The sequence below is a fragment of the Microtus pennsylvanicus genome, chromosome X (genome assembly GCF_037038515.1).
Source record: "Microtus pennsylvanicus isolate mMicPen1 chromosome X, mMicPen1.hap1, whole genome shotgun sequence".
Classification (NCBI taxonomy): domain Eukaryota; kingdom Metazoa; phylum Chordata; class Mammalia; order Rodentia; family Cricetidae; genus Microtus; species Microtus pennsylvanicus.
In genome coordinates this window covers 127,854,574-127,881,553 of record NC_134601.1, presented here as the reverse complement: position 1 = coordinate 127,881,553, position 26,980 = coordinate 127,854,574, and the positions used below count along the sequence as shown (strand labels likewise).

At 40.9% G+C, this 26,980-nt stretch overlaps 1 protein-coding gene across 2 annotated transcripts in view; it reads left to right on the top strand.

Annotated features, from left to right (window-relative positions):
- Positions 1 to 20,004, top strand: part of Fam120c (family with sequence similarity 120 member C) — a 124,983-nt gene extending 104,979 nt beyond the window's left edge. The window contains exons 12-16 of one of the 2 annotated variants that reach the window (XM_075958829.1): positions 5,283 to 5,492; positions 7,082 to 7,283; positions 12,576 to 12,714; positions 13,093 to 13,150; positions 17,557 to 20,004. In XM_075958829.1, coding sequence (XP_075814944.1) covers positions 5,283 to 5,492; positions 7,082 to 7,283; positions 12,576 to 12,714; positions 13,093 to 13,150; positions 17,557 to 17,862 — 915 coding nt within the window. In that variant the 3' untranslated portion in view covers positions 17,863 to 20,004. The remainder of the gene's footprint in view (positions 1 to 5,282; positions 5,493 to 7,081; positions 7,284 to 12,575; positions 12,715 to 13,092; positions 13,151 to 17,556) is intronic. The other variant, XM_075958833.1, reaches the window with a different exon arrangement.
- Positions 20,005 to 26,980: the final 6,976 nt, after the last annotated feature.

Here is a 26,980-nt window from a genome sequence, read left to right as displayed (position 1 = left end):
CTAAGACTCCCCTACAGGCCAATCTGATGAAGACAATTTCTTAATTGAAGATCCTTCTTCTCAGATTGTAGAAGGAGCAGTGGGCTGTGTTCCTGCCACCTGGCTCCCGGCCACCTGGCTAGCTTATGTCCCAAAATAACAACACACAAGTTCTATTCATTTAAACACTGCTTGGCCCATTAGCTCTAGCCTCTTACTGGCTAATTCTCACATCTTGATTAACCCATTTCTCTTAATGTGTGGAGCACCACAAGGTGGTGACTTACCAGGAAGATTCTAGCCTATGTCAATCTTGGGTCGGAGCTTCATCGCATCTGACCCACTTCCCTTCTTCCCAGAATTCTGTTCTGTCTATTCCACCCACCTAAGGGCTGGCCTATCAAATGGGCCAAGGCAGTTTCTTTATTAACCAATGAAATTAACTCCTCCATCATCAGATGACTCTAGTATGTATCAAGCTGACAAAACAAAACAAAAACCTAAGAGGCCTGGCGGTGGTGGCGCACGCCTTTAATCCCAGCACTCGGGAGGCAGAGGCAGGCGGATCTCTGTGAGTTCGAGACCAGCCTGGTCTACAGAGCTAGTTCCAGGACAGGCTCCAAACTACAGAGAAACCCTGTCTCAGGGGAAAAAAAAACCTAACCAGCACAGAGCACAGATAGTTTAGCAGGAAGAAGAGGGAGACACCTTCTGAATGGGAAAAGACAACCTAAGAAGGGTGGTACATGCTTAAAAGCAGGACCAGGCAGTGGGGGCATATGCCTTTAGTTCCAGCATTTGGGAGGCAGAGCAGGCAGACTTCTGAGTCTGAAGCCAGCCTGGCCTATAAAGCAGATGCCAGAAACCCTGTCTCAAAAAAACTCATATTTAAGAAAGCTGAGGCAAGAAGGTAAAGAGTTTGAGACCAGCTGGGAGTATGCGGTGATTTCAAACCAAACAATTAAATAGACTTGAAGTCAGGCTGCAGCTCAGTGGTAGAGTACCTGGCTAATAAGCAAAAGGCTTTGGGTTCAATCACAAACACCAGAAAAAAGGAGAGAAAGACTTGCAAAATCATAATGTAAGTTAGGTTAGCAACAACCTAAGACAATGAATGATTCTTTTAATAGCAAATATATTTCTGGGTCCTAGAGCAGCTCTTCATGCCAAATCACACCCAGAAGGGGACTTGAAAACACATCAACTTTTCTATCAAGTCATCTGACATGCCAGCCTTAAATAGCCACTACAATTAGTTTTAACTTACTTATTTTTATGTGTATTGATGTTTTGCCTGTATGAATATTTGTGCACTATGTGCATGTGTAGTGCTCACAGAAGTCAGAAGAGATCGTTGAGTTCCTTAGAACCAGAGTTACAAATGATTGTGAGCTACCTTGTAGGTGCTGGGAATTGAATCTGGGTCCTCTATAAAACAACAAGTGCCCTTAGCTCTGGAGACATCTCTCCAGCTCCATACTATGATCAATTTTTGATGTTATCTTTCTTTGATTTTGCAGGATGGGGGTGTGCGGATGATCAAATATTGCAGTCTTTTTGTATGCTTGTCCTAACCATTTAGAATATTGTTAATAAATTGTCAGCTTTTTTCATATAAAAAGTAAGTCAACTATACATCAAAAATATTTTTCAAAATTATACCCATTGGCTGGGTATAATGGCACAATCCTATAATGAAGGCATAAGTCACAAAACAGTCCCACACCATGGGTGCCAATCTGTGGTAGGGAGCGGGTCCCCTTGTTTGTCCTGCCCAGCTAGCTTACACCCGAAATTATCACACAGAAACTGTATTAATTGAAACACTGCTTGGTCATTAGCTCTAGCCTCTTATTGGCTAACTCTCACATCTTGACTTAACCCATTTCTAATAATCTGTATATCACCATGAGGTCGTGGCTTACTGGGAAAGATGCAGCATGTCTGACCTGGCGTCTCCGTGGCTGCGCTCTCTCTCTCTCTCTCTCTCTCTCTCTCTCTCTCTCTCTCTCTCTCTCTCTCTCTCTCTCTCTCTCTCTCTCTCTCTCTCTCTCCTTTCTTCCTTCCAGAATTCAGTTCTGTCTCCCCACCTACCTAAGTTTTGCCCTATCAGGCCAAGCAGTTTCTTTATTGATTAACCAATGAAAGCAACACATAAACAGAAGGCCCTCCTGCACCACTATAATTCCAGTATTTAGACAGCAGAGGCTAGAGGGTCACCTATGAGTTCAAGGTCAGGTTGATCGCTACATAGAATATACATACACACCTTTAATCCAAGTACTTGGAAGGCAGAGGCAGGCAGATCTCTGAGTTTGAGGCTAGCCTAGTCTACAGAGTTCCAGGATAGCCAGGACTGTTACACAAAGAAACCCTATCTCCAAAAAGAAACAATGGGCCTGGAGAAATGACTCTAAGCACTTATTTCTCTTTCAGAGAATCTAGATTTGGCTCCTAACACTTACAACTGACAACCATCTATAATTCCATTTCTAGGGAATCCATGGACTTTTTCTAGCTTCCAAGGGCACTTCAAACAAGTGGCACACATGTGTACATACAGGCAAAACACTCATATGCATAAAATAAAAAATAAGCCAGGAAGTGGGGGCACGTCTTTAATCCCAGCACTCAGGGAGGCAGAGGCAGGCTGTTCTCTGTGAGTTCAAGGCCAGCCTGGTCTACAAGAGTTAGTTCCAGGACAGACTCCAAAGCTACGGAGAAACCCTGTCTCGAAAAACCAAAAAAATAAAAAATAAATTTTTAAATCTCCAAATGATTCCTCTTAACTTTACTTCTTGTCATTACTCACTAAACAATACAACATGAAATCTGTTCATAATAAAGTAATCTAGAGCTAATTTAGCATATAGAAAGATTGTGTAGGCTATATACAAACATACCATTTTCCATAAGGGACTTGGGTATCCATAGATTGAATTATCTTTAAGGGGTCCTGAAACTAATCTCCCAACAATACTGAGAGACAAGTGTATTTTACTTTCTTTTTTAACTTATCAAAGTGCATATTTCCTTTGTGTTAAAAATCTAGTGATTTTTTTATCATATGGATGTATCATTTAATTATTATAATGTTAACTGTTTAGATTATTTCCAGTTTTCCTTAATATATGTGCTGTGATAATGGCATGTTTATGCATAGAGCTTTATTGACATTGTGCACTTCCTTAGAATATAGTCTGTAATCCTGTACAGCAGTTTTAGTGTGCCTGTATTTTGACTGTAACCTGTCACATGAGACGAGGTATCTAATCTTCCAATTTTGATATCATGTTGGCACTCAAAATTGCTTCAGATTTTGGAACATTTTGCTTTTGAAATGTTACCTAGGCTGAACTCCAACTCCTAGGTTCAGATGATCCTATTCCCTCAGCCTTTTGATTTGCTGGGACTATAGCTGAGCTCTACCCTGTGGCAGAAGAGGTTCTTGTTTGTTTGTTTGGTTGGTTGGTTAAAAAAAAGATCCGTGGCCTTGGCCCAGGCTGACCTTGAACTTGCAGCAGCCCTCCTGTCCCAGCCTCCTAAGTCCACGCACCATCACCTCGCTAGAACTGATTCTTAAATGTAGACTCTCTGCGTTGGCAAATGTGAACATCTTCATAGTTCTTGATATATATTACTTAGTTGCAATGTATGTTCCTCAAAATTTATATGATTTCCCATTTATTTCATTGCACTATCATCAGCAATGAATATTCTTTTGGTTTTAACTTTTTGAAATTTTCAACTTTGATGGGCAACATAGTTAGTATCCTCTAAACCAGAGGTTCTCAACCTGTGGGTTGTGACCCCTTTTGGGGACACATATCAGATGCCCTGCATATAAGATATTTACATTTCAATTCATAATAGTAACAAAATTACAGTTATGAAATATCAGTGAAATAAATTTATAGTTGGAGGTCACCACACATGGGGAACTTTAAAGGGTCACAGCGCTAGGAAGGTTGAGAATCACTGTTCAAATTATTTCAAGGAAGGGTGGACATAAAAGCTACTTATGCACTAAAATGACTCCTGAAAAGAAACTGAGGCAGGAGGATTACTGTGACTGTGAGCCAGCCTGAGCTCCAGAGTAAGATCATTTTTTACTTTTTTTATATTTATTTTATTTAAAATAGATAAACAATTAAATAAATTATTATTAAACAATAATTTTTTTTGTTTTTCGAGACAGGGTTTCTCTGTGGCTTTGGAGCCTGTCCTGGAACTGACTCTTGTAGATCAGGTTGGCCTTGAACTCACAGAGATCCGCCTGCCTCTGCCTCCCGAGTGCTGGGATTAAAGGTGTGCACCCCCACCGCCTGGCCAACGATAACTATCTTACATTTATTTTTATCTATTTGGGAGTACAGTGCAGAGGGGTAGATGTGTGCCATGAAGTGTGTGTGGAGATCAGAGAACTACTTGAACAAGTTAGTTCTCTCCTTCTACCATGTGGGTCCTGGGGATCAAACTCAGTCTTGGCAGCAAGTATGTTTAACCACTGAACCATCCTGGCAGTCCAACATGTTCTAATTTACCTGGAAGAGTTAATATGACATTATAATAAATAAACAATAACAATAATAAAAATGTTACTAATGATAATCTAGGTTAAGTATCCCTTGTCTGAAATGCACAGAAATGATCAGGCATATTTCAAATTTGAAATTTTTGTAGACTTTTTAATGTTTGTATATACACAATAAGATATCTTATGATAGGACCCAAATCTTAACTATTACATTATTTATGTTTCATATATACCTTATTGGGGGATTCCCTGTGTAACAGTCCTAGTTGTCCTGGAACTAGCTCTTGTAAGACCAGGCTGGCCTGAAACTCACAGGGATTCACCTGCCTCTGCCTCCCGAGTGCTGGGATCAAAGGCACGCCACCACCACCAGGCCCTCATATATACCTTATAAACATAGCCTGAAGATAATCTTCTTTTCAAAAAGATTTATTTATTTATTTATTTATTTATTTATTTATTTATTTATTTATTTATTTATTTATTTATTATGTATACAGTGTTCTTCCTGCATGGATGCCTACAGGCCAGAAGAGGGCACCAGATCTCACTTTAGAGCCATTATGTGGTTGCTGGAAATTGAACTCAGGACCTCTGAGCCATCCCTCCAGCCCTGAAGATAACCTTATACAATATTTTAGGGCGTCTGCATTTTAACTTCAACCAATCATATGAGGCCATAGATTTTAGATTCTTTTAGACAAAGTTTTTCATTTCTTTTTTTCCCCTCCTATTTCTTAATTTTTTTTCTCTGTGATGGTTTCAGATTGAGAAACTGGATGCTCGAGGGATCCAGCTTGCTGCCCTGTTCATGAGTGGGGTCGACACAGCTCTGTTTGCTAATGACGCATGTGGCCAGCCAGTCCCTTGGGAGCACTGCTGCCCCTGGATTTACTTTGATGGCAAGCTGTTCCAGAGCAAGCTCATTAAAGCGGGCCGAGAGCGAGTGTCCCTGATTGAACTCTGCGATGGCCAGGTAGAGTAGACACCCCTGATCTGTCATCAGGATGAATCGTAAGCGTGCAGGGGCAAGGAGCATGCAGGGAGGTCCCCACAGCCTATAACCTAATACATGTCTATTGCAAAATCATGCATTGGAAAGTTGTTTTTATCCCCAATCTTAAAGTTTTCATGACTTTTTTCTTACTGAGAGTATTTCTTCCCCACATAATTTCCACAAATACTATATGTCCTTCCTGGAACTATTTGAAATTTCATTTTCCCTTATTTAAAAATGCTGCAAGTAACTTTTCTAAGTGATTTTTTTTGGTGGGGGAGGGATTATAAATAGAAGAGAGCAGTAAGTAGATGATAGAGTAGGTTTTACAATATAACCTTGGGAAAGGTAGAAAAAAGCAAGGGAAAGGAAACCTTACTCAGTATTTTATCAGCTTAGTGGGGAGTAAGCCGAGGGACTAGAGCAGCAGAGTCAGCAAACTACGCCTCTCCTGCCCCTGTCCTTTGTAAATAACATTTGGTCGGAACATGGCCACATTCATCCCTTTACATTTCTGTGACTTCTGTCATGCTAGAATGGCTCAGAAGAGTAGTTGCGGCAGACACAGAGAGGCCCACAAAGTCTAAAGTATTGAGTTGCCTACCTTTTCCAGAATTTTACCAACCTCTGGGACTAGGTATATGTGCATACTTATACTTGTTTTTTTTTCCTCTTTGGGGGCCTGACACCCAGCTCCCAAATAAATACACGGAGACTTATTCTGATCTATGAATGCCTGGCCTTAGCTTGGCTTGTTTCTAGCTAGCTTTTCTAACTTATATTATCCCATTTCTCTTTAACTACATTTTGGCTCTGGGCTTTTTGCCTTTCTTTATTCATTGTATCTTTCTTTCCTTCTTACTCTGTGGCTGGCTGCAGTGTTAGGTGGCCGGTCCCTGGCACCCTCCTCTCCTTCTTTTCTCTCTCCTCACTAACCCTTTTTTCAAGCCTAGATTTCTCCTATTTGTTCTGTCTGGCAGCCCCACCTATTTCTCTCTCCTGCCTAGCTGTGAGCTGGTCAGCTCTTTAGTGGATCAAACATGTGTTTTAGATAGGCAAAGTAACACAGCTTCACAGAGTCAAACAAATGTAACATAAAAGAACATAACACATATTTGCAGCATTAAACAAATATTCCACAGCATAAATGAATGTAACACACCTTAAAATAACAGTCTACAACACATACCCTCATCAGAGCAATGGTTGAGTATGGGAGAGGTTAAAAGGCCCTATGTTTCTCTGTTACCTGATTTTGTTACCTCCCCCTTATAAAAGAATAACCTAGGCAATCATTGGCCATGCAATCAACCATTTCCTGATGTCCTTATTGTTCTGTTTGTTATCATCCTCATAGATAATGTTCCTCGCAAACTACTGGCCAGAACTATTCTGGTACTGTAGAATCTTGTGAAGAGAGGGAACTTTGATACCAAATGAGTCTCCTGAGGCTGGAGTCTAGAGGCACAATGGGAAAAACGTTATGAGAATGTGCCTAGAGTGCTCAGTACTGTGCATAAAATATGGGGCTAGTTCAGAACACTAACAATTCTCTTCTGCGTTTGAAGGCTGACCTGGCAAGCAAGGTGGAAAAGATGAGGCAGAGTATCCTTGAAGGCGTCAACATGAATCATCCACCACCTTCTGCTCTACTTCCGTCACCTACATTTGTGCCTCCCATGATGCCCCCGCTCTACCCTGTTTCTCTTTATTCCAGAGCTATGGGCTCATTTCCACCTCCTCCTCAAGCAAGGAGTCGAGGCTTTGCAGGTCAGTACTTAAGAATGAGGTGTCATCTAATTTATTTCACAATACAATATATGTCTTACCTTGTTTGAATTCCATCTGTGGTATAATAGTTTGAAATGTAACTCTCCATGTATCCTGGGGAAGAAAGTCCATTGAAATCCAAGACCATTCTCAATGGAGGTGGCTGGTTCTCAGTGATTTGATTCTCATCATCCAAACTCATGCGGTCTGGACTGATACAAAACTGATGAGTCACTTACCATTTCATTATTTTGATCGCTATAATTCATATCAACTGGATCTTCACGGTTGCTGTTAGTTCATTCACTCCTTATGGGCAGTTGCAGGAAGGTGTTTGTGGGAAAAGAATTGGAAGTATGTGTCAGTCCTGGAAGACGACAGTAGCTTGAGGTAGCTGTAATCACTCTAGGGGTAGACCTGATACATTGTCTACCCTAGGTCCAAAAGCATGGAAAGTAACTTCATAATCCACACACCCCAAAGAATTACATTTTAATAGAGAAAACAAGTACATACATGTATGTATAAATTATAGTGACTGCCTAATAAGGAATAGACAAGCACGCTTCAGGCAGCTGAAATCTTGGTATATTAAACAACCTGCTTCTGGTGAAACAGAGTTTTCTGTAGGTGTGGTGTCTGGGATCAAACCCAGGACTTTAAACATTCTGGGCAGGCATTTTACCTCTGAACTACATGCATCCCCAGCTCTGAAGCAGGATCTCTCAGTAGAGGTATTTTAACATGAAATAGCAAGACTCTGTCATCAGGTCAGTGTATCTTTGCGGTTGAACATATGTATTGTATGTTGCACCTCTATTTAAAACAATAAAGCTGGAAGCTGAACTTAGTCTTTTAGGGTCACAAAACTCAGCAGTTATATTTAGCTCAAGAGTGGGCTTACATGAACAGTATGGAAATCAGGCCCCTATGTAGTCAAGTCTTACAGACCAAGAAGCCAACCATTTATCCCTTTAAGCTGACTTAACTGATCTCTGATTTTTGTTCTGTGTGTTGGCTGTGTTGTGTTATTCTAAAAGATGCCTTCATCAAGACCAAGGTCTTGGGAAATTCTTACCATCACCTAAACTACTGATGGATCACAGAAGCTTCCTAATTGTTTCCTGCCTTTCTGAAAGGACATGATAAGATCACTAAGTGCAGCTGGGTGGTGGTGGTTGCATGCCTTTAATCCCAGCACTTGGGAGGCAGAGGCAGGTGAATCTCTGAGTTTGAGGTCATTCTGGTCTATGGAGCAAGTTCCAGGACAGCTAGGGCTACATAGAGAAACCCTGTCTCAAAACAAACACAAACCAACAACGTAGTAAACCCTTAGAATCTCACTTTCTTTTTTCTTCTTTTTTTTTTTGGTTTTTCAAGACAGGGTTTCTCTGTAGCTTTGGAGCCTGTCTTGGAACTAGCTCTTGTAGACCAGGCTGGTCTCGAACTCACAGAGATCTACCTGCTTCTGCCTCTGACTGCTGGGATTAAAGGCGTGCGCCACCACCACCTGGCCAGAATCTCACTTTCATACAAAGGTTGTGATGGTTTTGGGGGTGGTTTTTTTTGTTTGTTTGTTTTGCTTTTTTTGAGACAGGGTTTCTCTGTGTAACAGTTCTGGTTATCCAAACTGAATTTACTTTGTAGGCCAGGCTAGCTTTGAACTCATAGAGATCCACCTGCCTCTGCCTCCAGAGTGCTGGGATTAAAGGCCTGCACTACCAGCAGCCAGCATATGATGGTTAGTTTTAAATGTCAACCTAATACAACCTAGAATCAACTGGGAAGAGAGTCTTAATGTGGAACTGTCTAGATTACGTTGACCTATGGGTATGTCTGTGGATAATTGTCTTGGTTACCTTAATTGGCATGGGGAAGATCCAGCCGGAAACTGGGCAGCACCATTCCCTGGTTTGGGGCCCTGAACTGCATAAGAGTAACTCCCTAAGTGCTAACATGCATGCATACATTCTCTCTGCTCTTGACTTCAGATTGATGTGACCAGCTGCTTGAAGTTCTTGCCATTTTGATTTCTCTGCTATGATGGAACTATGAGCAAAAATGTACTCTTTCCCCCACCGTGGCCTTTTGTCAGGCTATTTTATCAGCAACAGAAATGAAACTAGAACAAGGGGCTAAATGTATAGTGTTCTTAACCTGTGCTTTCTTTCCATGTGCTTACCAGTCGGCCATAGCCTCACGGTGATACACATATTAATAGAAATGGGTTCATTTAAGATGTAAGAGCTAGCTAGGAATATGCCTAGGCTATTGGCTGAACAGTGTTGTAATTAGTATAGTTTGTGTGTAATTATTTGGGTCTGGGTGGCTGGGAAACAAACAAGCAGTCCCCTTTTACATCTTGTCTTGAACTGTTCCTGGTTTTTACAACTGTTATGGTTAGTTTTTGTTGCTTTCCTTGTGGCTGTGGCCAAACACCTAACAGGACAGAGAGATTTTAAGTCATGCTTTAAAGAAATACTGTATATCATGGCAAGGGAGGCATGTGGACTGGTGCTTTTCAGTGGAATGCTGTGTTTTCTTTATGTTTGTTGATCTTTGTGAATCGGGAAGCAGAAAACTCAAGCCAGAAATGGACCCAGTTAAAACCCTCAAAGCCTACCCCCCAGAAGTCCCCATTACCCAACTAAGCTCAACCTGCTAAAGGCCCCACAACCTCCCAAAAAGCACTGCCAGCTGTCAAAGGAGAAGGACACTGGAACCTTACCAGTAGGCCAGAGCCTCGTGGTGATACACATATTAATAGACCAATTGTTGAAACATAGGAACCTGTGAGGCATATTTCATATTCAATCTGCCTTACTGCTCTAACCAGACTGGCATTAATTGCTGCAATCTTCCTGCCTCTGTCTCCTGACTGTGATATTGATATATTTTTTTTTCTTTTTGTTTTTTTATTATTTAGTTTTTATTGAAAAAAATTTCCGCCTCCTCCCAGCCTCCCATTTCCCTCCCCCTCCTCCCACTCCTCTTCCCCTCCCCCCACTCCTCTCCCCCTCCCTCTCCAGTCCGAAGAGCAGTCAGGGTTCCCTGCCCTGTGGAAAGTCCAAGGTCTTCCCCCCTCCATCCAGGTCTAGGAAGGTGAGCATCCAAACTGGCTAGGCTCCCACAAAGCCAGAAAATGAAGTAGGATCAAAAACCCACTGCGATTGTTCTTGAGTTCTCAGTATTCCTCATTGTCCTCTATGTTCAGCTAGTCCGGATTTATCCCATGCTTTTTCAGTCCCAGTCCAGCTGGCCTTGGTGAGCTCCCAATAGATCAGCCCCACTGTCTCAGTGGGTGGGTGCATCCCTCATGGTCCTGACTTCTTTGCTCATGTTCTCCCTCCTTCTGCTCCTCATTGGGACCTTGGGAGCTCATTCTGGTGTTCCAGTGTGGGTCTCTGTCTCTATCTCCATCCATCGCCAAATGAGGGTTCTATCAGTATGGCTATAGGATAGGGCCGTTTCAGGTTCCCTCTCCTCAGCTGCCCAAGGAACTAACTGGGGACATCGCCCTGGGCACCTTGGAGCCCCTCTAGGTTCAAGTCTCTTGCCAACCCTAAGATGGCTCCCTTAATTAAGATATATACTTCCCTGCTCCCATATCCACCCTTCCTTTATCCCAATCATCCCATTTCCCCAAGTTCCCATATAATTTGCTCGTCTGGCTAATCTTATATTGTATAACGAGGCATATTTATATAGAAAGTGGGTTTGACCTACAATTTTCCAATAACTACATTTTAAGAATTCATTTTCTATTTGTGGGCAGAGAAGAAGAGAAGGTGTGGAGAGGGATAACTAACAGTAAAGTCCTTGACAAACCATAAGGAAACCTACTACTGTAGAAATTTCTCATATATATATGATATATATATATATATAATGTCTAAAAAGACTTTAAGTGAAGTTACCCTATAATTGGGGAATAATGCATTCTCATACACCAAGACGTGCATTGCGAGACTTGGTTTACTTCTTTACATGTTGTTGGTCAGTGGGGTCCCATGGAGTCCCAGAACAGTGCAGGGTATTGCTGCTGATTTTGGTTATCCTCCAGCACTGGACGGTAAGACCCTTCCTCAACATACCACGTACTTGAGTCAGAACATGGAGAAATTAGGCTGGTACCAACTTGAAAGCTTCATCCCTACTAGCTATCTTCATAGTGCTGGAAGGCTGTGGACTCTTCTGGGGGGAGGGGAACAATCAGCAGTCGTACCCAGCTATGAGCCCTGTAAACCTGTCAGCCAAAATAATGACTGGCTTGACAAGATGTGCCCACTGATATAGTAGTGACAGGAATGTTGTGGGAGTAGCCAACTACTTTCTGATTGGATTTACTTACTGTTATTCTTCCAAGTGCACATATAGTAGGCTCTCCCTAAGTACTTATCTTTACATCCATAAGTACTTATTTTTACATCTGTCAACCCTCATCAGAGAAACTTCTATTTGCAGTAGACAGAAGTGAATACAGAGACTCACAACTGGTTAAGGTGAAAGAATAAAACAATGCCCAGTTCTCAGCCCTAAATGTGACATTTAAATCATGTTATCCCCTTGCCCAAGTCTTACAGGTCGTTGTGGAAGGGGGGCAGACAGATTCTGAGAGGTGGGTGACTGCTGTGAAATATTGTTTTCTGGCCACGGCAGAACCATTGCACACATGAGCTCACCGTGGCTATGATTGCTTGTACAAGACCTTCACAGGATCAAGCCAGGCAAAAATCCTAGCATGGGCTGGGGAAGAGGCCATGATGTCCATCCAGCCGAGTAGCTATTGGCAATCAATAGCTACTGGAGAAGCAAGAGTCAGTTTTCTTCAGGGTTGTGGCCCCTTGGAGGCCATCCATGCTCCAGTAGCTGACCCTACACCCATGCACATACAGGCAGCACTGAGTAGGTGAAGTTGAGAGAGAAAAGTGATGAGAAGGGCAGGTGACAATTTACAGTGGGAAGGATTGAGGTGGAGTTGATCAAAACACATATACATGTATGGAAATTCTAAATTTTAAAAATGGAAAAAGTATCTGGGGCCAGCAAAAAACATTTTTCTAAACAAATTCCTGTTATGTAGCAGGCTATACAGTTGAAAAAATCAATCAACTACACACTAGTTATTAAAGTGGCCATGTAGAAAGATCTACAATCCCCTTCTCTGACCTTACACCCCTTGTTATCATCACAATCTTAGCAGGACACGGGGATGAGAAGAACAGCGCTTTTGTTCCACCTCTCGCCCTATCTTGCGCTTGCTGTTCACCACTGCTGTTCTTCAATTCCCAGGTCTCCATCCAATCCCACCCCAAGGAGGAAAACTGGAAATTGCTGGGATGGTGGTGGGCCAGTGGGCTGGCAGCAGATCTTCTAGAAGTCGAGGATCCTTTGGCATGCAAGTGGTGTCTGTCGGTGGGCCAGGAAAGGGGTATGTACTTGAATGGATTAGTTTGAGCTAGGGTCGGTCAAGGTACCTTTAGGAAAATGCTCAGCTCTTAAAATCTCCTGTTAAGGTAAGAGGTGTGAATCAACTCTATATACTTGAAATCAGCTATAACTCTAGTTTATCAAATGTGTAACAAATGCCGTGCTTGACTAAAAAGAATTTTTGTGCTAAAAGACAAGGAACACAAAATAATTCAGTACAACATAGAAATTACAGGAATAGAGGCTTGCAGTAAGGGTAATAAAAAGAGTCATCTAAATGTATAAGGCTAAACTTCCTTGAGATGAGTAAATTAATCAAGTAAAGATAGAAATTAGGATTTATGTGTTCTCATTGTCACTTTTCTCCCTCTTGCTAAAGGCATGGAAAAGAACAGACTGGTAGAGGATCCAAAGGTCACAAAAAAGGAAATAAACAAGTAAGTATCACTTTTGAGAGTATCAAGCTGTTTTGACACCTTTTGCCCCTTCTGGCTAAATTACAAGAGATTGTATCAGGCATGGAAAGCTGAGCCACCCGGGAGCGTTATCATGTCTTTTCCAGCCATTTGATTTCAGTGCCCATTTCTCAGTACAGGTTTGTCGCTCCAAATTACTCCCACAGGGCTGCAAGTCTCTTCCTTTTTTTCTGAATGAAAGGCCACACAATAGAAAGCAGGTCCAATGTCTAGACGACCTGTGCCTAGTATAGTATGTGCTGTGTGCAGCCAGAAGGGACCAGAATGACACTAAGAGCTAGATTGTCTAGAGCCTGTCTGAGCTCTGAGGGCTCATACTAGTGCTTAGAAAATTTGATTTTTGCCCTATGGGAGAGGGAGTCATTACTATTCTGCTCGCTCTCTCTCTCTCTCTCTCTCTCTCTCTCTCTCTCTCTCTCTCTCTCTCTCTCTCTCTCTCTCTCTGTGTGTGTGTGTGTGTGTGTGTGTGTGTTCCTGGATATTGAACCCAGGGCCTTGTACATGCTAGGCCAGTACTCTATCACTGAGATATACCACTAGCTTTCACTTGTATGTGTATATGCACATGTGTGCCAGGTCTGAATGCATAATACATATGTATGTGGAGACTAGACGTAGCGATCAGTTATCTTTCTTTGTTACTTTCCACTTTTCTCCTCTCCCCTCTCCCTTTCTTTCTTTGAAACAGGATCTCATCATGTAACCCTAGCTGGCCTAGAACTCTCTGTGTAGACCAGGCTGGCCTCACAGAGATTCACCTGCCTCTGTCTCCCAGCTGTTGGTATTAGAAGCCTGTGTTGCCATGCCAGGATGTCATCAGATATTAATCCAAAATCTATTCTTCTGTATACAGTCATCCTTCCCTGCATCAAGAATAAATCCAACTATTAGCCAGACATAATGGCACACACCTTTAATCCCAGAATTTGGAAGACAGAGACGAGGCTGTGGATCTCTGTAAGTTCAAGGTCAGCCTAGTCTACAGAATGAGTTCCAGAACGGCCAGAGTTATGTAATGAGACCCTGTCTTGAAATAAATACCATAAATAAATTCAACTATTTAATGTTTAGTTTGGTGTTATTTTGAACCAGAAATGAAACTAGAATACTCACCCCTCCCCTACACACAAAGCATTTTCTAATGCACTCCAAAACTATAGAACAGTAACTTTGGAAATCTTCTAAAGTTTCTCAGTTCCTCCAGAAACTGGTCAATAATATAGAAAGTATTGCATGTAAATGGAAAGCTAGTCACCCAAGAAGACATCTAGAGTATAGTAAGATGCAGTGTGGAAAACCTGCTATTTTTAGTATGTAAAGAATAGACTACTCTCTCTGTGATCGACTCATATTAACAAGACCACAGAAATAGCCATGTGGATATATCTGGAGTGAATGGCAAATGAATGAGAGCTAAGTACTGATTTTGATAAGAAAGAATACTTAAGATGACATATTACAGACATACTCTTTGCCACTCACATTTCCCACGAGGTATATTAGTATATTACCCATCAATCAAGTCAGTTTTCAGAATTGACTTTCTAGCCTGAGCCAGCTGATTCCAAAGCCCTGTATGGTATGGATTCCAATGCAGCAGAGCAATTCTGATTGCTAGAGCCAGAGTCAGAACCAACGCAGATTTTGCTGACTCAAGTGCACACGCTGGTAACCATTATTACCAGAACTTGCTTTCTCTAAGGGAAAGTCATAGTATCAGTGATTTGCTTGGAGGCACGAAACAGAAATAATGAAGCTAGTTACTCTTTGTTTAGTTCTCCATTTGTTTGGTTTAGAGAGATAGAGGCTAGAGGTTTGAAATGGGCTCTTGCCATGTAGCTCATTTATTGAGTTTCTAGAGCATGCCAGGCATATACTCTAAGTGCTTTACTTGGAGCAGCTCATTAAATTCTGTGGGAACATATGAAGTACACACTGTTCTATTTCATGTGTGAAGAGAGTGAGAGAAAACAAGGGTGTCAGGGGAGCTTCTAGCTCACTATTGTCTTCTGTAGAGGCGACCTGACCATGGAAATGCTTATATTAACTTTATTATTGCTTAACTCACCCTCCTTGGACACGCCTGCTATGGGCTATCTTGGCAGCCTTGCTGATTTTCCTTTTTCATTTTAGTACTGTGTAGCAGGCTTTCTTGGGCTGCCAGCCCCCAAATCCTGACACCAAGACTACTTAGTTATGCATGCTTGGCCTTACCTTATGCTCATTTCCAAGCAGCGCTTTTAACTTAATTTAACCCACTTGTCTTCATCTACGTTTTGTCTCTGGACTTTTTACCTTTCTTTCATTCCGTATGTCCTACTTTCCTGCTTCCTGTGTCTGCTGGCCACTGCTGGGCTGCCTGGCCCCAGGCATCTCCTGTTCTTTTTACCTTATTCTCTGTCCTCCTGAGCCTAACTTCCTCCTCCTGCAATTATCCTTTCTGCTCATCAGCCCTGCCTATCCCTCTACTACCTACCTATTGGCCATTCAGCTTTTTATTAGATCAATCAGGTGCCTTAGGCAAGCAAGGTAAAGGAAATTCAGCGTGTCTTTAGATAGTTAAAATAAATGCAACATTAACAAAAGCAACACATCTTTACATAATTAAACAAATGCAGCATAAAGAATGCAACACTTCTTTACATAAAGTAATATTCCACAACAGTTATGTTCATGATTCCTTCAGTAACTAATTGTTCCAGCTTGTATAATGCTCATATATTATAGTTTTATCTTCCTAAGTTTATTTCTAGGGTTTTGGCTGTTATATGCTTTTAAATCCTTAAGTCACATATTTATAATGCTATTATTTTTTTGTTGAATCCATTTGATGACATATTCCACCTACTGGGTAAATTTTTACTAAGTCCACTGTATTTTCAGGTTCTTAGGCAACACTTCCTAACAGTCCCTGTGTATTGTAAGTTAAAAAGAAAAATGGCAGGTTCATGGAAAGGGGCTGACATGAGATCTCTGTTCAAAGGAACTGTATTAGACAATGAGGCTCTGGAAGGGAGAATGGGACTTCAGGTTCAAAGAGTAGTTTTATTAGGAGACATACCATCCTGGCCAAAGGCAGCCATAATAGAGCCTTGAAAAAAGGGAGGGAGACAGAGATGGGGGTAGGGGGGTGTCCTTTCAAAACTGGAGAACAAAAGGGGTTTCTGATTCTTAGAGTGTTGTCACGAGTGTAGGCAAGCTTCTTTCATACCAAGTGACCTAACCTGGTCTGGCCTACAGATAGGATCATAATCTTATGTTCCAGATGCCAGGGAAGGAGCCTCAAGGCCACAGCCCAGCATGCTTTCTCAATTATACTCCAAAGGAAAGCTGCAGGGGGTTATGGCCTAATTTTCAGGGGTAGGGTGGGGGAAGGCATCTATAGGGTCTGTGATCAAACACTGTATTGTACAGACTTTGGAGCCAAGTGATTTAGTTTTACACCCAGTTCTGCCTTTTCAGTTCTGTAATCTTAGGCAAATTGTTCTGTATTTCCTGATTTGCAAAACAAGAAAATTATAGGATTACGACTATTAAATAAGATGATATCTGCAAAGAATTTTACATAGACCCTGGAATATAGGAAGCAGTTAGTAAAAATTGTTATTTATAATTGACCAAAATTCAACACCCATGAACATTTATTATATCTCATTTTAAATAGTGAGGCCATTAGAGTAAAAGGTCTAGGCATGCAAGGGACCTTTGGTACATCCTTTTGCTTTGTTTGAGTTGTTGTCTTATTTATAAAATGAACACCAGAATATGTGAGCTGCCTAACTACATAGTAGGCACTCTTGCTAGTAATGTCACTATTCCTAGTAGTAGTCACGGAAAGTCAGCACTTGCTGCGGACTCATGTCATTTCCAAGAGCAGAGAGTATCTGTTATAAAACTGTGAGATACTGCAGTAGGTCTTCTGATTTTTCCCTATTGATTTTTCCCCTTTGCTTGTAATTTGCTCTTCTGATTATCAGTATTTTGCCAGTGTTGTCTGACGGTTGAGCATGTAGAGGCTGACCCACCTAAAATAGATTTGTGGCTCCACTACTCTCTATCTTAAGCAAGTTATTTTAACTTTCCTGTGCCTCTGCTTCCTCCTCAGTAAATGGGGCATGATAATATATGCTATTTCAGTCACTCTTAGTATTAGAAAAATATGCTTTAAAGCTATGCAAGTGGTAGTCGCGTCGTCATTGTGTCATCATTGCTGTTAGAGTGCAGTTCTTAGGACAATATGAGAATGTATGACCTTTGGGCTTTCTGATGTTTCTGAAGAATTTCTCAGGCTACCTTATGAACATACTTGGGGAAGCCCAGCCAGTTTGGGATTACCATTTCCACCAAGTACCTCTTGTTTTTAACAGGGCTCTTCAGATGGAATTTCTAAATCCGTGGAGCTTCATCAAGGTCGGGCCCGCTCCCAGGTGAATGGAAACAATAGCACATTGATTATGGAAGAGAAGAGTGATCATCTTCCAGCTCCATCACAATGTGCCTTATCTAAAGACAGTAACGTGTGTAATAATGATGACCACTGCCTCCCCGTGAAGAATGGAGAAAAGAGCCAGGTGCAAGAGCAAGAGCAAGAGAAAGAGCAAGAGCAAGAGCAAGAGCAAGAGCAAGAGCAAGAGCAAGAGCAAGAGACTGTGGCCCAGGAGAAAGAGGAATGACAAAGTGAAGATAGCTTCACTTGTCAGGAGGAGGAGAAAACTATACTTTTCTGATTCTAGGCCCAAGTTAGAGGAGGATATAAATGTTTCCCCTAGGTTTATCCAGGATTTTAAGGGGATACACATTTATTGTGTCCATCTTTCCTTCCCTATCTTCTCTGGCTCCAGACTTAGAACCTTGGAGATTTCTGGCTAAAGATTAATAGCAGCAACACTAAACTCAGATTCTCAAATACATAGCAGCAACATTTTCCTTCTATTTCCTGGAAGTCTGGTGAGGCAGTAACTGTCAGGAAGCAGATGTCATCTTGTAAGTCCTATGGAAAAGTTCTGGCTTTGGTTTTCTGAGTATTTAATATAATACTCATTTATAAATGTCAATGAAAATAAGGGGTTTAAAGGTAAGCTATCTATGGCTTCCTCATTTTTTTTTGTCTTTAAGGTAATGGAACCTTGATACCTAGATACCTAGTCAGTGTCCTCCCTTCTCTTTCCCCCAACTAACCCACCCCAGGATTTTGTGTACCACCTCTAGCTTTGGCCTGACAATCAGATAGGTAGATGTTTTCAGGGAAGTAGACAATGTTGGTTTGGGTTATTTTATTTAATTTTTTTATTTTATACACTTAAAAAAAACTACAATGGCCTTTGTACTGGGAGATTCAAGTGAGTCAGAAAAGTACTGGGCAGATTTTTCCTGCCTCCCAACCAGTGCATTGTTTATAAAGTAGAAGATATGGTGCAGTTCACCCACTATCTGCTGCCCACACTCTAAAATGGTGGGAATCAATGTTATGAAACTGAGTACAAAAGGGACTCAAAAGACTCTATGTGTGTGTACATGTGTATAGGCGTGTGTGTGGGTGTATATATGAACATGTGTATCTATATGCATACACATACCCTTTATATAAGAGACAGATCTATTTATCTATACATATTTTATATATATAAATGTGTGTATACAGATATATATACACATACATACATGGTAAAGTTCCAGAAGATTTACTGAATTTCCCAGAAATGCTTCCACTGCTATGGAATGGTGGGTTTCAAAAGACAATACTTCAAATCTGAAATCCTTGCTAAGTCACAGCCTATCACAATTCTGAGAAGATAGGCTACTCTAAATCAGACACAAAGTACTTTCCAGAAATCGCCTGGTCAGAACAACAAATACTTCACTTTGAACAGAGCCCTCACATCCCATATGCTGAGAACAGGACGTTGAAATGGGATTGGGAAGAGTTGCACATTTTTATGAAGGTTTGGAGATAGAAAGGGATAGGAAGTGATTACCATTTGAAAGGGCTTTCAGCCAATTTGAAAGATATTTCTTGTGGAACTCCAGGATCAAATTGGCTTCAGCAAGAATTGATTGACATGACTCTAAGGAGGGAAAATTAGCACTGGAATGATGGGGTGGGGAGATGTGAGGAAATTGGACAATTTGATTTTACATGCGTAGATTGTTTCATTTATTCATTGACATTTTAACTACAGGATCTTTTCATTTACTTTGCAAGGAAGATGTCAGAGAACTTGGCCTGGGATTTGAGAGGTATTCTTTAGAAGATTCTCAGTCCCTGTGGGGCCAAGGTCTGCCCAGGATTAAAAAAAAAGGCTCTTCCTCCTTGCTGGAGATAATCTTAAGAAAACCTTGATTTCCAGCTTCCCTCATTTTGGGCAGCCAAAATGCAAGGGATGGAAACATGGCTTATAACAAACTAGTAGTATATCTTCATTCAGGAATTGAGGCTTCTAGCCACACACATCTCCTTTTGGACTTTGATATTCTTGCCCAAGAAATATCATTTCTACAAGAATATAACTGACTAGACTCCTAGCAGGATTCTCTCTTTTGGGGAAAAAAAAACCATGCATCTTAATCTACAACAGATCCTTGGTGATTTTTTTCCAAACAACCAGAAGGCTATATTTGCTATCTGTCCATTCTGTCTCAAGAAACTAAAATGTCTTGGGATTCTTAACCCGAGTCTAGTCCAGTTTAAGAGAACTCAGTTTTCAGGGGACAGTAGCCCAGGTATGCCTTGCCTCTTGCCCAGACATTTCCTAAATAAACCTAATTAAGGTGGCAAGACTATGTACCTGGCTGTATATAAGCAAAAAAAAAAAGAAGTATGTAACACTTCCTCTTTGAAATGAGCTCCCCTGATTTGGTCCCCTTTCTGATCTTGGACCTGCTCATCCTTTCACAATACTTTGAAAGTTAGGACTTTTATATCCAGTAAGGAAAGGAATTCATAGAAAATGTAGATGGCTTAGAATCACCTTCTGAGCCACAGAAGGATGAATCCCTTTGGAGCTCTAAAAGTAACCAGAATCACTGAGTGAGTGAATGGTTAGCTATATGGACAAATATTGAGTAGGAAGTACTTGGAGTAAAATGGTAGTGTTCTTCAGTTGCTGTTTCTGTGCATCGTGAGTCTATATGACACAGTCAGGTGACAGTATTGTTAACTCTCTCATCCTTCTCACAACATGAAGATTTATTTTGTAGCCATTTACTGTGAGAGGTAAAATTGCTGCTTTGACAGAAATGATTCCAGTTTGCCAAAAGACTTGCCCTCCCCCCCTCCACAAACCTCTGCTTCTCCCTAGCCAGACCCAGGATGAAACAAGTGGCTTACTTTCAACTTTGAATTTTGCCTCGATTTAGCATTTGGGGTTTGGGAAGTTACAAGAAAGAACTATAAAGGGTTATGTTCCTAGATTTTGGTGTACCTCCCAAAATGCACCATTTAAAAGCCAGGAAAACCAGGGTTTGTTACTTGGAAATAAGCTTTTTCTAATTGGAAGACAAATTGAGGACCTTTGCTGGACCCACTCCAGGATCTCCTTCTGATTATTACTGGACAAAGTCATGTTGGAACCCCCCAAAATGACTGCTTTACCTCATAGGAGCACAACAAAAACAAAAACAACCCCAAACCTGGTTTTGTACAGCCACTGATCCCCCAAGGTCTTGCGGTTCTGCCTGTGTGTCTTTGGGTCTGCCTGTGACTCCTACCTATTTTAAGTGACCAGTTCTGACAGACTTCTGTTCCTTCTCATCATTTTCATTGTATATAGGTAGGATTTAAGGTAAATTGAAGCCCAAGAAATGGCACTTTCTTTGGCTAGGGACACTTGATTTTTGTCTCCATCTGGATTTTCTAACATCGTTGGCCAAGTTACCCTAATATGTTCATCTCGGGGGGGTGGGGGGGGAGAAACAGACAAGGTATGAGGGGGAGGGGATGCAAAAATGCTTATGTAGGATAGAAAGAATGAGAATAGCCCTTTGGGTATGATGATTCAGCCCTTTGAAACCTTAGAAGGCCCCTGTGGGTATACAGTGCCACCCTCTCAGCCTCTAACCACCCCACCCACCCTTTGAAATGACAGTACAAGTAGACGGCAGTTTAAAGTAGTTAGTCTAATTCTACTAAAGGGTTAATCATTGTACTTCTTCACTTTCAGATGCATTTGGGATTTTGGGGGGTAAGTTTTCACGATTCCATTGTATGTTCTCATGTTTCTCCTTTCCATCACTGGCTTCTTTTTGAATGTTCTCCTTTCTTATTGATGTAGTCTGCTGGTACAGATAGCTCAGTGCACCTGTCCCCTTCTATTGCTGAGTATCTTCAGTATTGTCTGAGGAGATTTTGATGTTCTAAGAAAATGTCACTTTTTACAAAAATCATCTTTTCTAAGTTAAAAGCAAAATTAAACATCCCCTATGCTGGGGTGCCCATTTCAGCTTTTGACATTGTCCCTGTACTTTTATAGATGACTTTTTTGTCTGTGTTAGTAGTAAATAATGGTTAGTGAATTTTCATGTAAATGAAGCAAGTTAAATATTTCAGATTTTATTAATCTCTCATAACCCTGCCGGATCTGATGAATTCATTTTAATTACTTCCCAGAAGGGACTTTCCTTCTACCTTTTATTTTATTCTATTTTTAGACTAACGTACTAGATTAAAAAACAAAAAAAAAAAACAAAAAAAACTTTAACTGCAAAAAGTCAGTGATTTTTTTTTAGTGCTCCCTGATAAATGATGTTATTGACAAAAGTAAATTCTTTCGTTGTTGTTTTTTTCCTGTGCTCTTGACAGTGTGTTTAGTAGATGGATAAACGTCTTTCTCTTTGCCACTCCCAGATTCCAAGTTCCCTGCCTTTTGGCCCACCTCACCACAAAAGCTCCATAGTTTATTAATGTAAGTTTGAGTGGATGCTTCTTGGGGGAATCTGCAGGACTTAATGGAAATGTCTCAGAAAGGAATGAGAATGTCTCAGGAGTTCTGTGATGGAATTTGATCTGTTGTTCTGTTAATGCTGATGGAAAGAAACTTACAGCGCTTAATAAAAGTCTATTCTTTTAGTTTAAAAATGTAAAATGATTTGGAGTGTGTGAATTTTGATTTCTTCTCCCATCTCTGGGTCCGTTTCTGCAAATGAAGGATATTCTTGTCTCAATTGAGAAGTGCCACGCAGATTTACGAGTCTGCAAAGTAGCAGGGCAGGAGAACATGTACGTGAAACATCGAAATGAAGATCAGATTTGGCTTCCTGCCTAACTTATTTATTCTGATGTCCCCAAAGCACCTTTGACTCAACACTTTCTAAACTAAACCTATCCTTCCTTCTGAAGTCTGTTTCTCTCCAAACTAGACTGTGGGACGTTAACCCAGACTCATGTCTTTCCCTTATTTCTTAAGTTTAATTTGTGACAAAATCTCTTGGTAACACACAGCTATTTAACTCATCATTCCTGTCCTCAGTCCTGTGACTTAGTCCAGACTTCATCCTGGACTGCTGCAATTGCTCCTCATTCTTCCTCCTAACCAGATAATTGTAAGTAATGTTTTTCATCTAAGCAAATGTACCTTTTCTGCTTTAAAGGGCCTATATCTTTGTTTTTAAGTTTATAAAGGGTCTATGGCAGTAGAAAGTTAAGGACCATGATTTAACCTACTATGCTAATGAGCTTCCAGAACAATATATCCTGGGTCTGGAGAGGTGGCTCAGTGGGTAAGAGCACTTACTGCTCTTGCAGAGGATGTGGGTTTGGTTCCCAGCACCCATATAGTGAGTAATTCACAACCATCTTTAATTTTTGTTCCAGAGGATTTGAGTCCTTCTTCTGACCTCCAAAGTTTCCACCAAGCATGCATTTGGTGCACAGACATGCATGCAGGCAAAACTCACACACAAAATAAAATGAATAAATCTAAATAAAACAAAACAAAAATAATATATCCATCTAATATAGTGCACAAAAACTTCCATGGCTCCTTCAATATCTGGATGACTCTTGACTACTTTTCTAGTCTCCTTTACTTCTTTCACTCTTCCACTGTGGTGAAAATAAAGTTCACTTCCCATTAATTAAGCTGGTAATACATATTGTCTCACAAGACTTTTCCTAGGGAGATGAAATCCACACTCACCCCAGACAGGGACTCCACAGCAGACCAAAGCATGGATACCGCCAAAGTCCAACCAGTGAGTTTTATTGGGGTTACTTACAAGGAGGAGAAATGGCTCAAAAAGGCCCATCCTAACAGGGATGACAGATCACAAGAGCTGGGGATGTGGAGCACACAGCACAGACTACAGGCAACTCAGCAGGTTGGAGAGCATCCTCTCCAAGTGCCTCTGGCCTGAACTTCTTCCAGGCAGCCTGGCTGGTTTCTGCTGCTTCTTGGCATTTAACCTGATCTCAGTCTTCTGTGTAGTTCATCTTGTTGGAGAGTGACTCTCAGCTGTCTTTTTTGCTTACTGGTACCAAAACACTTTTGGACATATTCTTTGTTACAATGCAGATTGTAGACTTTTGAAGAAGAAAAAGTGCTGACAAGAAGACAGAAGAAAAAAGAAGACAAAGATTGAGTGTAAATGTTCATCTGGAAACAGTATTCATTTAATTATGTTTTTAAGCTGGGCTTTGTGGGGCTGGAGAGATAGCTCAGTGGTTAAGAGTCCTGGCTGTTCTTCCAGAGGACCTGGGTTCGATTCCCCGAACCTAGATGATAGCTCACAATCATATGTAATTCCAATTTCAGGGGATCTGATATCCTCTTCTGGCCTCCCCAGGCACACATGTGGTAGACAGATATACATCACACAAAACACCTATACATATAAGTTTTTTCACTAAATTGGTTTTTGAGGCTGGAGAGAAAAGACTCACAGGCAGTTAGGAGCACTTGTTGCTCTTTCAGAGGACCCAGGTTTGGATCCCAGCACCAAGGAGGGTAGCTCAGAACTGCCTGTAACTCCAGCTCTAGCGGATCCTATACTCTCCCAACTCTGTAGGCACATTCACTCACTTGCCATACCTAGATACACACATAATTAAAATGTAGTTTTAAAAAACAAACTGGAATTTGGGGAGCTGGATCAATGGGTTAGCAGTTAACAGTACTTACTGCTCTTGCAGAGGACCCAGGTTTGGTTCTCATGCGGCACGGCTCACAATTATTCATAACTACAGTTTCAGGGATCCATCAAAGACTCCAGAAGGATATAATACTACCTAAGTAAACAAGAAATAAGAAAACTCTAGAAATGACAGAGACATCTTGCTGCCTGGACAGTCACCCAAAGTTCTTTTGTACCGTTGGGGCATCTATCTTCAGCCTTTAGGCCCATACTATCCAGCAGACATTTTCATCAAGCAGGAAATTCCAAAGACAGTTCAGCCACTTTCTGTTGTGTCCTGCAGAACGTCTCGCAGACTCTTTCGTGAGTCAGCAACCCCGAAAGACCATCTCACCTTTAGGCAAGTTCAGCAGTCCTCTCTCTGTGGGTTCTCTGTGTCCAGTTTATGCAACAGTCCAGGCAAGAGCAGTTTCTTGCCCAAATGGCTAACCAACTCCATAAGGAGCCTCTTCGATGCCCATCTTCCTCTTGAAGTAGATTGGTACTGCCAGGAGCAGACGTGTCTCATTGTTATAAAAAGCCCTAAGTTATTAAAACATTAAATGCCATATTCTGTAGTCTTTGAAAGATATGAAAATTGTCTATCTAACTGAAATATATCTCTATATATCTAGAAAATCTAACATGACTACAAGCTTGACTATTATTGAATTGCCTTATGATACTTTTGCCTCATAGAACTTTTAAGTTTTGTAAAGTCAAATTTACCAATATTTTCCTTCATGAAATCTGAGTTTGGGGTTTTGCTATAAAATGGCCTTTTCCATATCTACAGTATAAAGAAATATCTTATTATTTTCTTCAAAAATTATTGTCTTTTGGGTTCTTTTCCTACTGGTGTGGGATGTTCTTCTGTATATATGTTGCTTTTATTGGTTAATGAATAAAGAAGCTACTTTTGGCCAATGTCTTAACAGAATATAGCCAGGCTGGAAACGATACATAAAGAGAGTAGGCGGAGTCAGCGAGATGCATGGCCACCAGAGGAGAAAGATGTGGCAAACCACCAGTTGGAACTTTGCCAGTAGGCCACGAGCCTCCTGGTAAAATATAAAATAGTAGAAATGGATTAATTTAAAATATAAGAGTGAGCTAGAAATATGCATAAAATAGAAATAGGCCATGCAGTGTTGTAATTAATACAGTTTCTGTGTAATTATTTCAGGTGTGAGCTGTTGGGAATGAACAAGTAGCCTCCAACTACACCCTATTTCCAATTATGACCCACCTAGAATCAAATTTTGGTGTAAGGAGTGAGCTGAAGATACTTTCTCCTTACTACCAACCAACCAGTTATCTAGGTGCTGTTGCGCTCTTCTCCTCACTGATTTCTTTTTCTTTTTTTCTTTCTTTCTTTTCTTTTCTTTCTTCCTTTTTTTTTGGTTTTTTGAGACAGGGTTTCTCTGTAGCTTTGGATCCTGTCCTGGAACTAGCTCTGTAGACCAGGCTGGCCTCAAACTCACAGAGATCCGCCTGCCTCTGCCTCCTGAGCGCTGGGATTAAAGGCGTGTGCCACCACCGCCCAGCTTCTCCTCACTGATTTCAGTTGCTACTTTTATTGAAAATTAAATTGCCTTATATATTTTGATTTTCTTATAGAACCTATTTATTCATTGATCTAATTATTTCTTTCCTTTTTTCTTTCTTTTCTTTTCTCTCTCTCTTTTTTTTTTTTTTTGGTTTTTCAAGACAGTTTCTCTGAAGCTTTGGAGACTATCCTGGAACTAGCTCTTGTAAATCAGGCTGGCCCTGAACTCACAGAGATTCACCTGACTCTGCCTCCTGAGTGCTGGGATTAAAGGTGTGCGCCACCACTACCAATCTAATTATTTTCTTGTGCTAAAGTGCTTTAGTCATTTTAACTGTAGTGTTTTTAATATACGACAGAACGAGCTTTTTTATATTTTTTTGCAGATTTATGTATGTGTGTGCATGCACCAGGCTGTATGTATGTGAAGGTCAGAGAATAACTTGTCAGAGTAACACAGGTCTTTAGATTGGGTAGCAAGGGCCTTTACCCACTGAATCATCTTGCCTGCCACCAGCAGAATGAGTTTCCTAACACTCATCCTCAGAAATATTCTCGTTATGCTCCCATGTGTACTTTTCCAGGTGTATACTGGTATGATTTATCAAGTCAGTAAAAATTGTAATTAATTAATATTTTGGAGCTAGTATGGAACTCAGGCCTTGTGTGTGTCAGGTAAATTCTACCACTGATTGATATTCCCGGACCCAGTGATGCTTTTGAAAATGAAAAACCTGGGACTCTAATCTAGACATGATTTCTATGTGAATTTTAAAATATGATGTTCTCATGCTTACAATACTAGGACTCAGGAGAGTTAGGAGAATCAATATGAGTTTTAAGGTCAGCCTGAGGTTCCAACCTGGGGTTCAGGACATTCTGAAATAGAGTGTAAAACCCCATCTCAGGAAAAAAATGTGATGCTCTGTACAATTTTAAAAATATTCCCCAAATTTCATGAGACTTGTGACATTACTGGGAAAGTGCCTTTACAGATATTACCACGTTAAAATGAGGCCATACTATGTCAGGATATGTCCGATTCAATGAGTGAACAAGAATAAATTAAAGCTAGGCACTGTTGCACATGCTTGAATTGCCATGACTCATGCGGCTGAGGCAAGCCAGCTTACCAT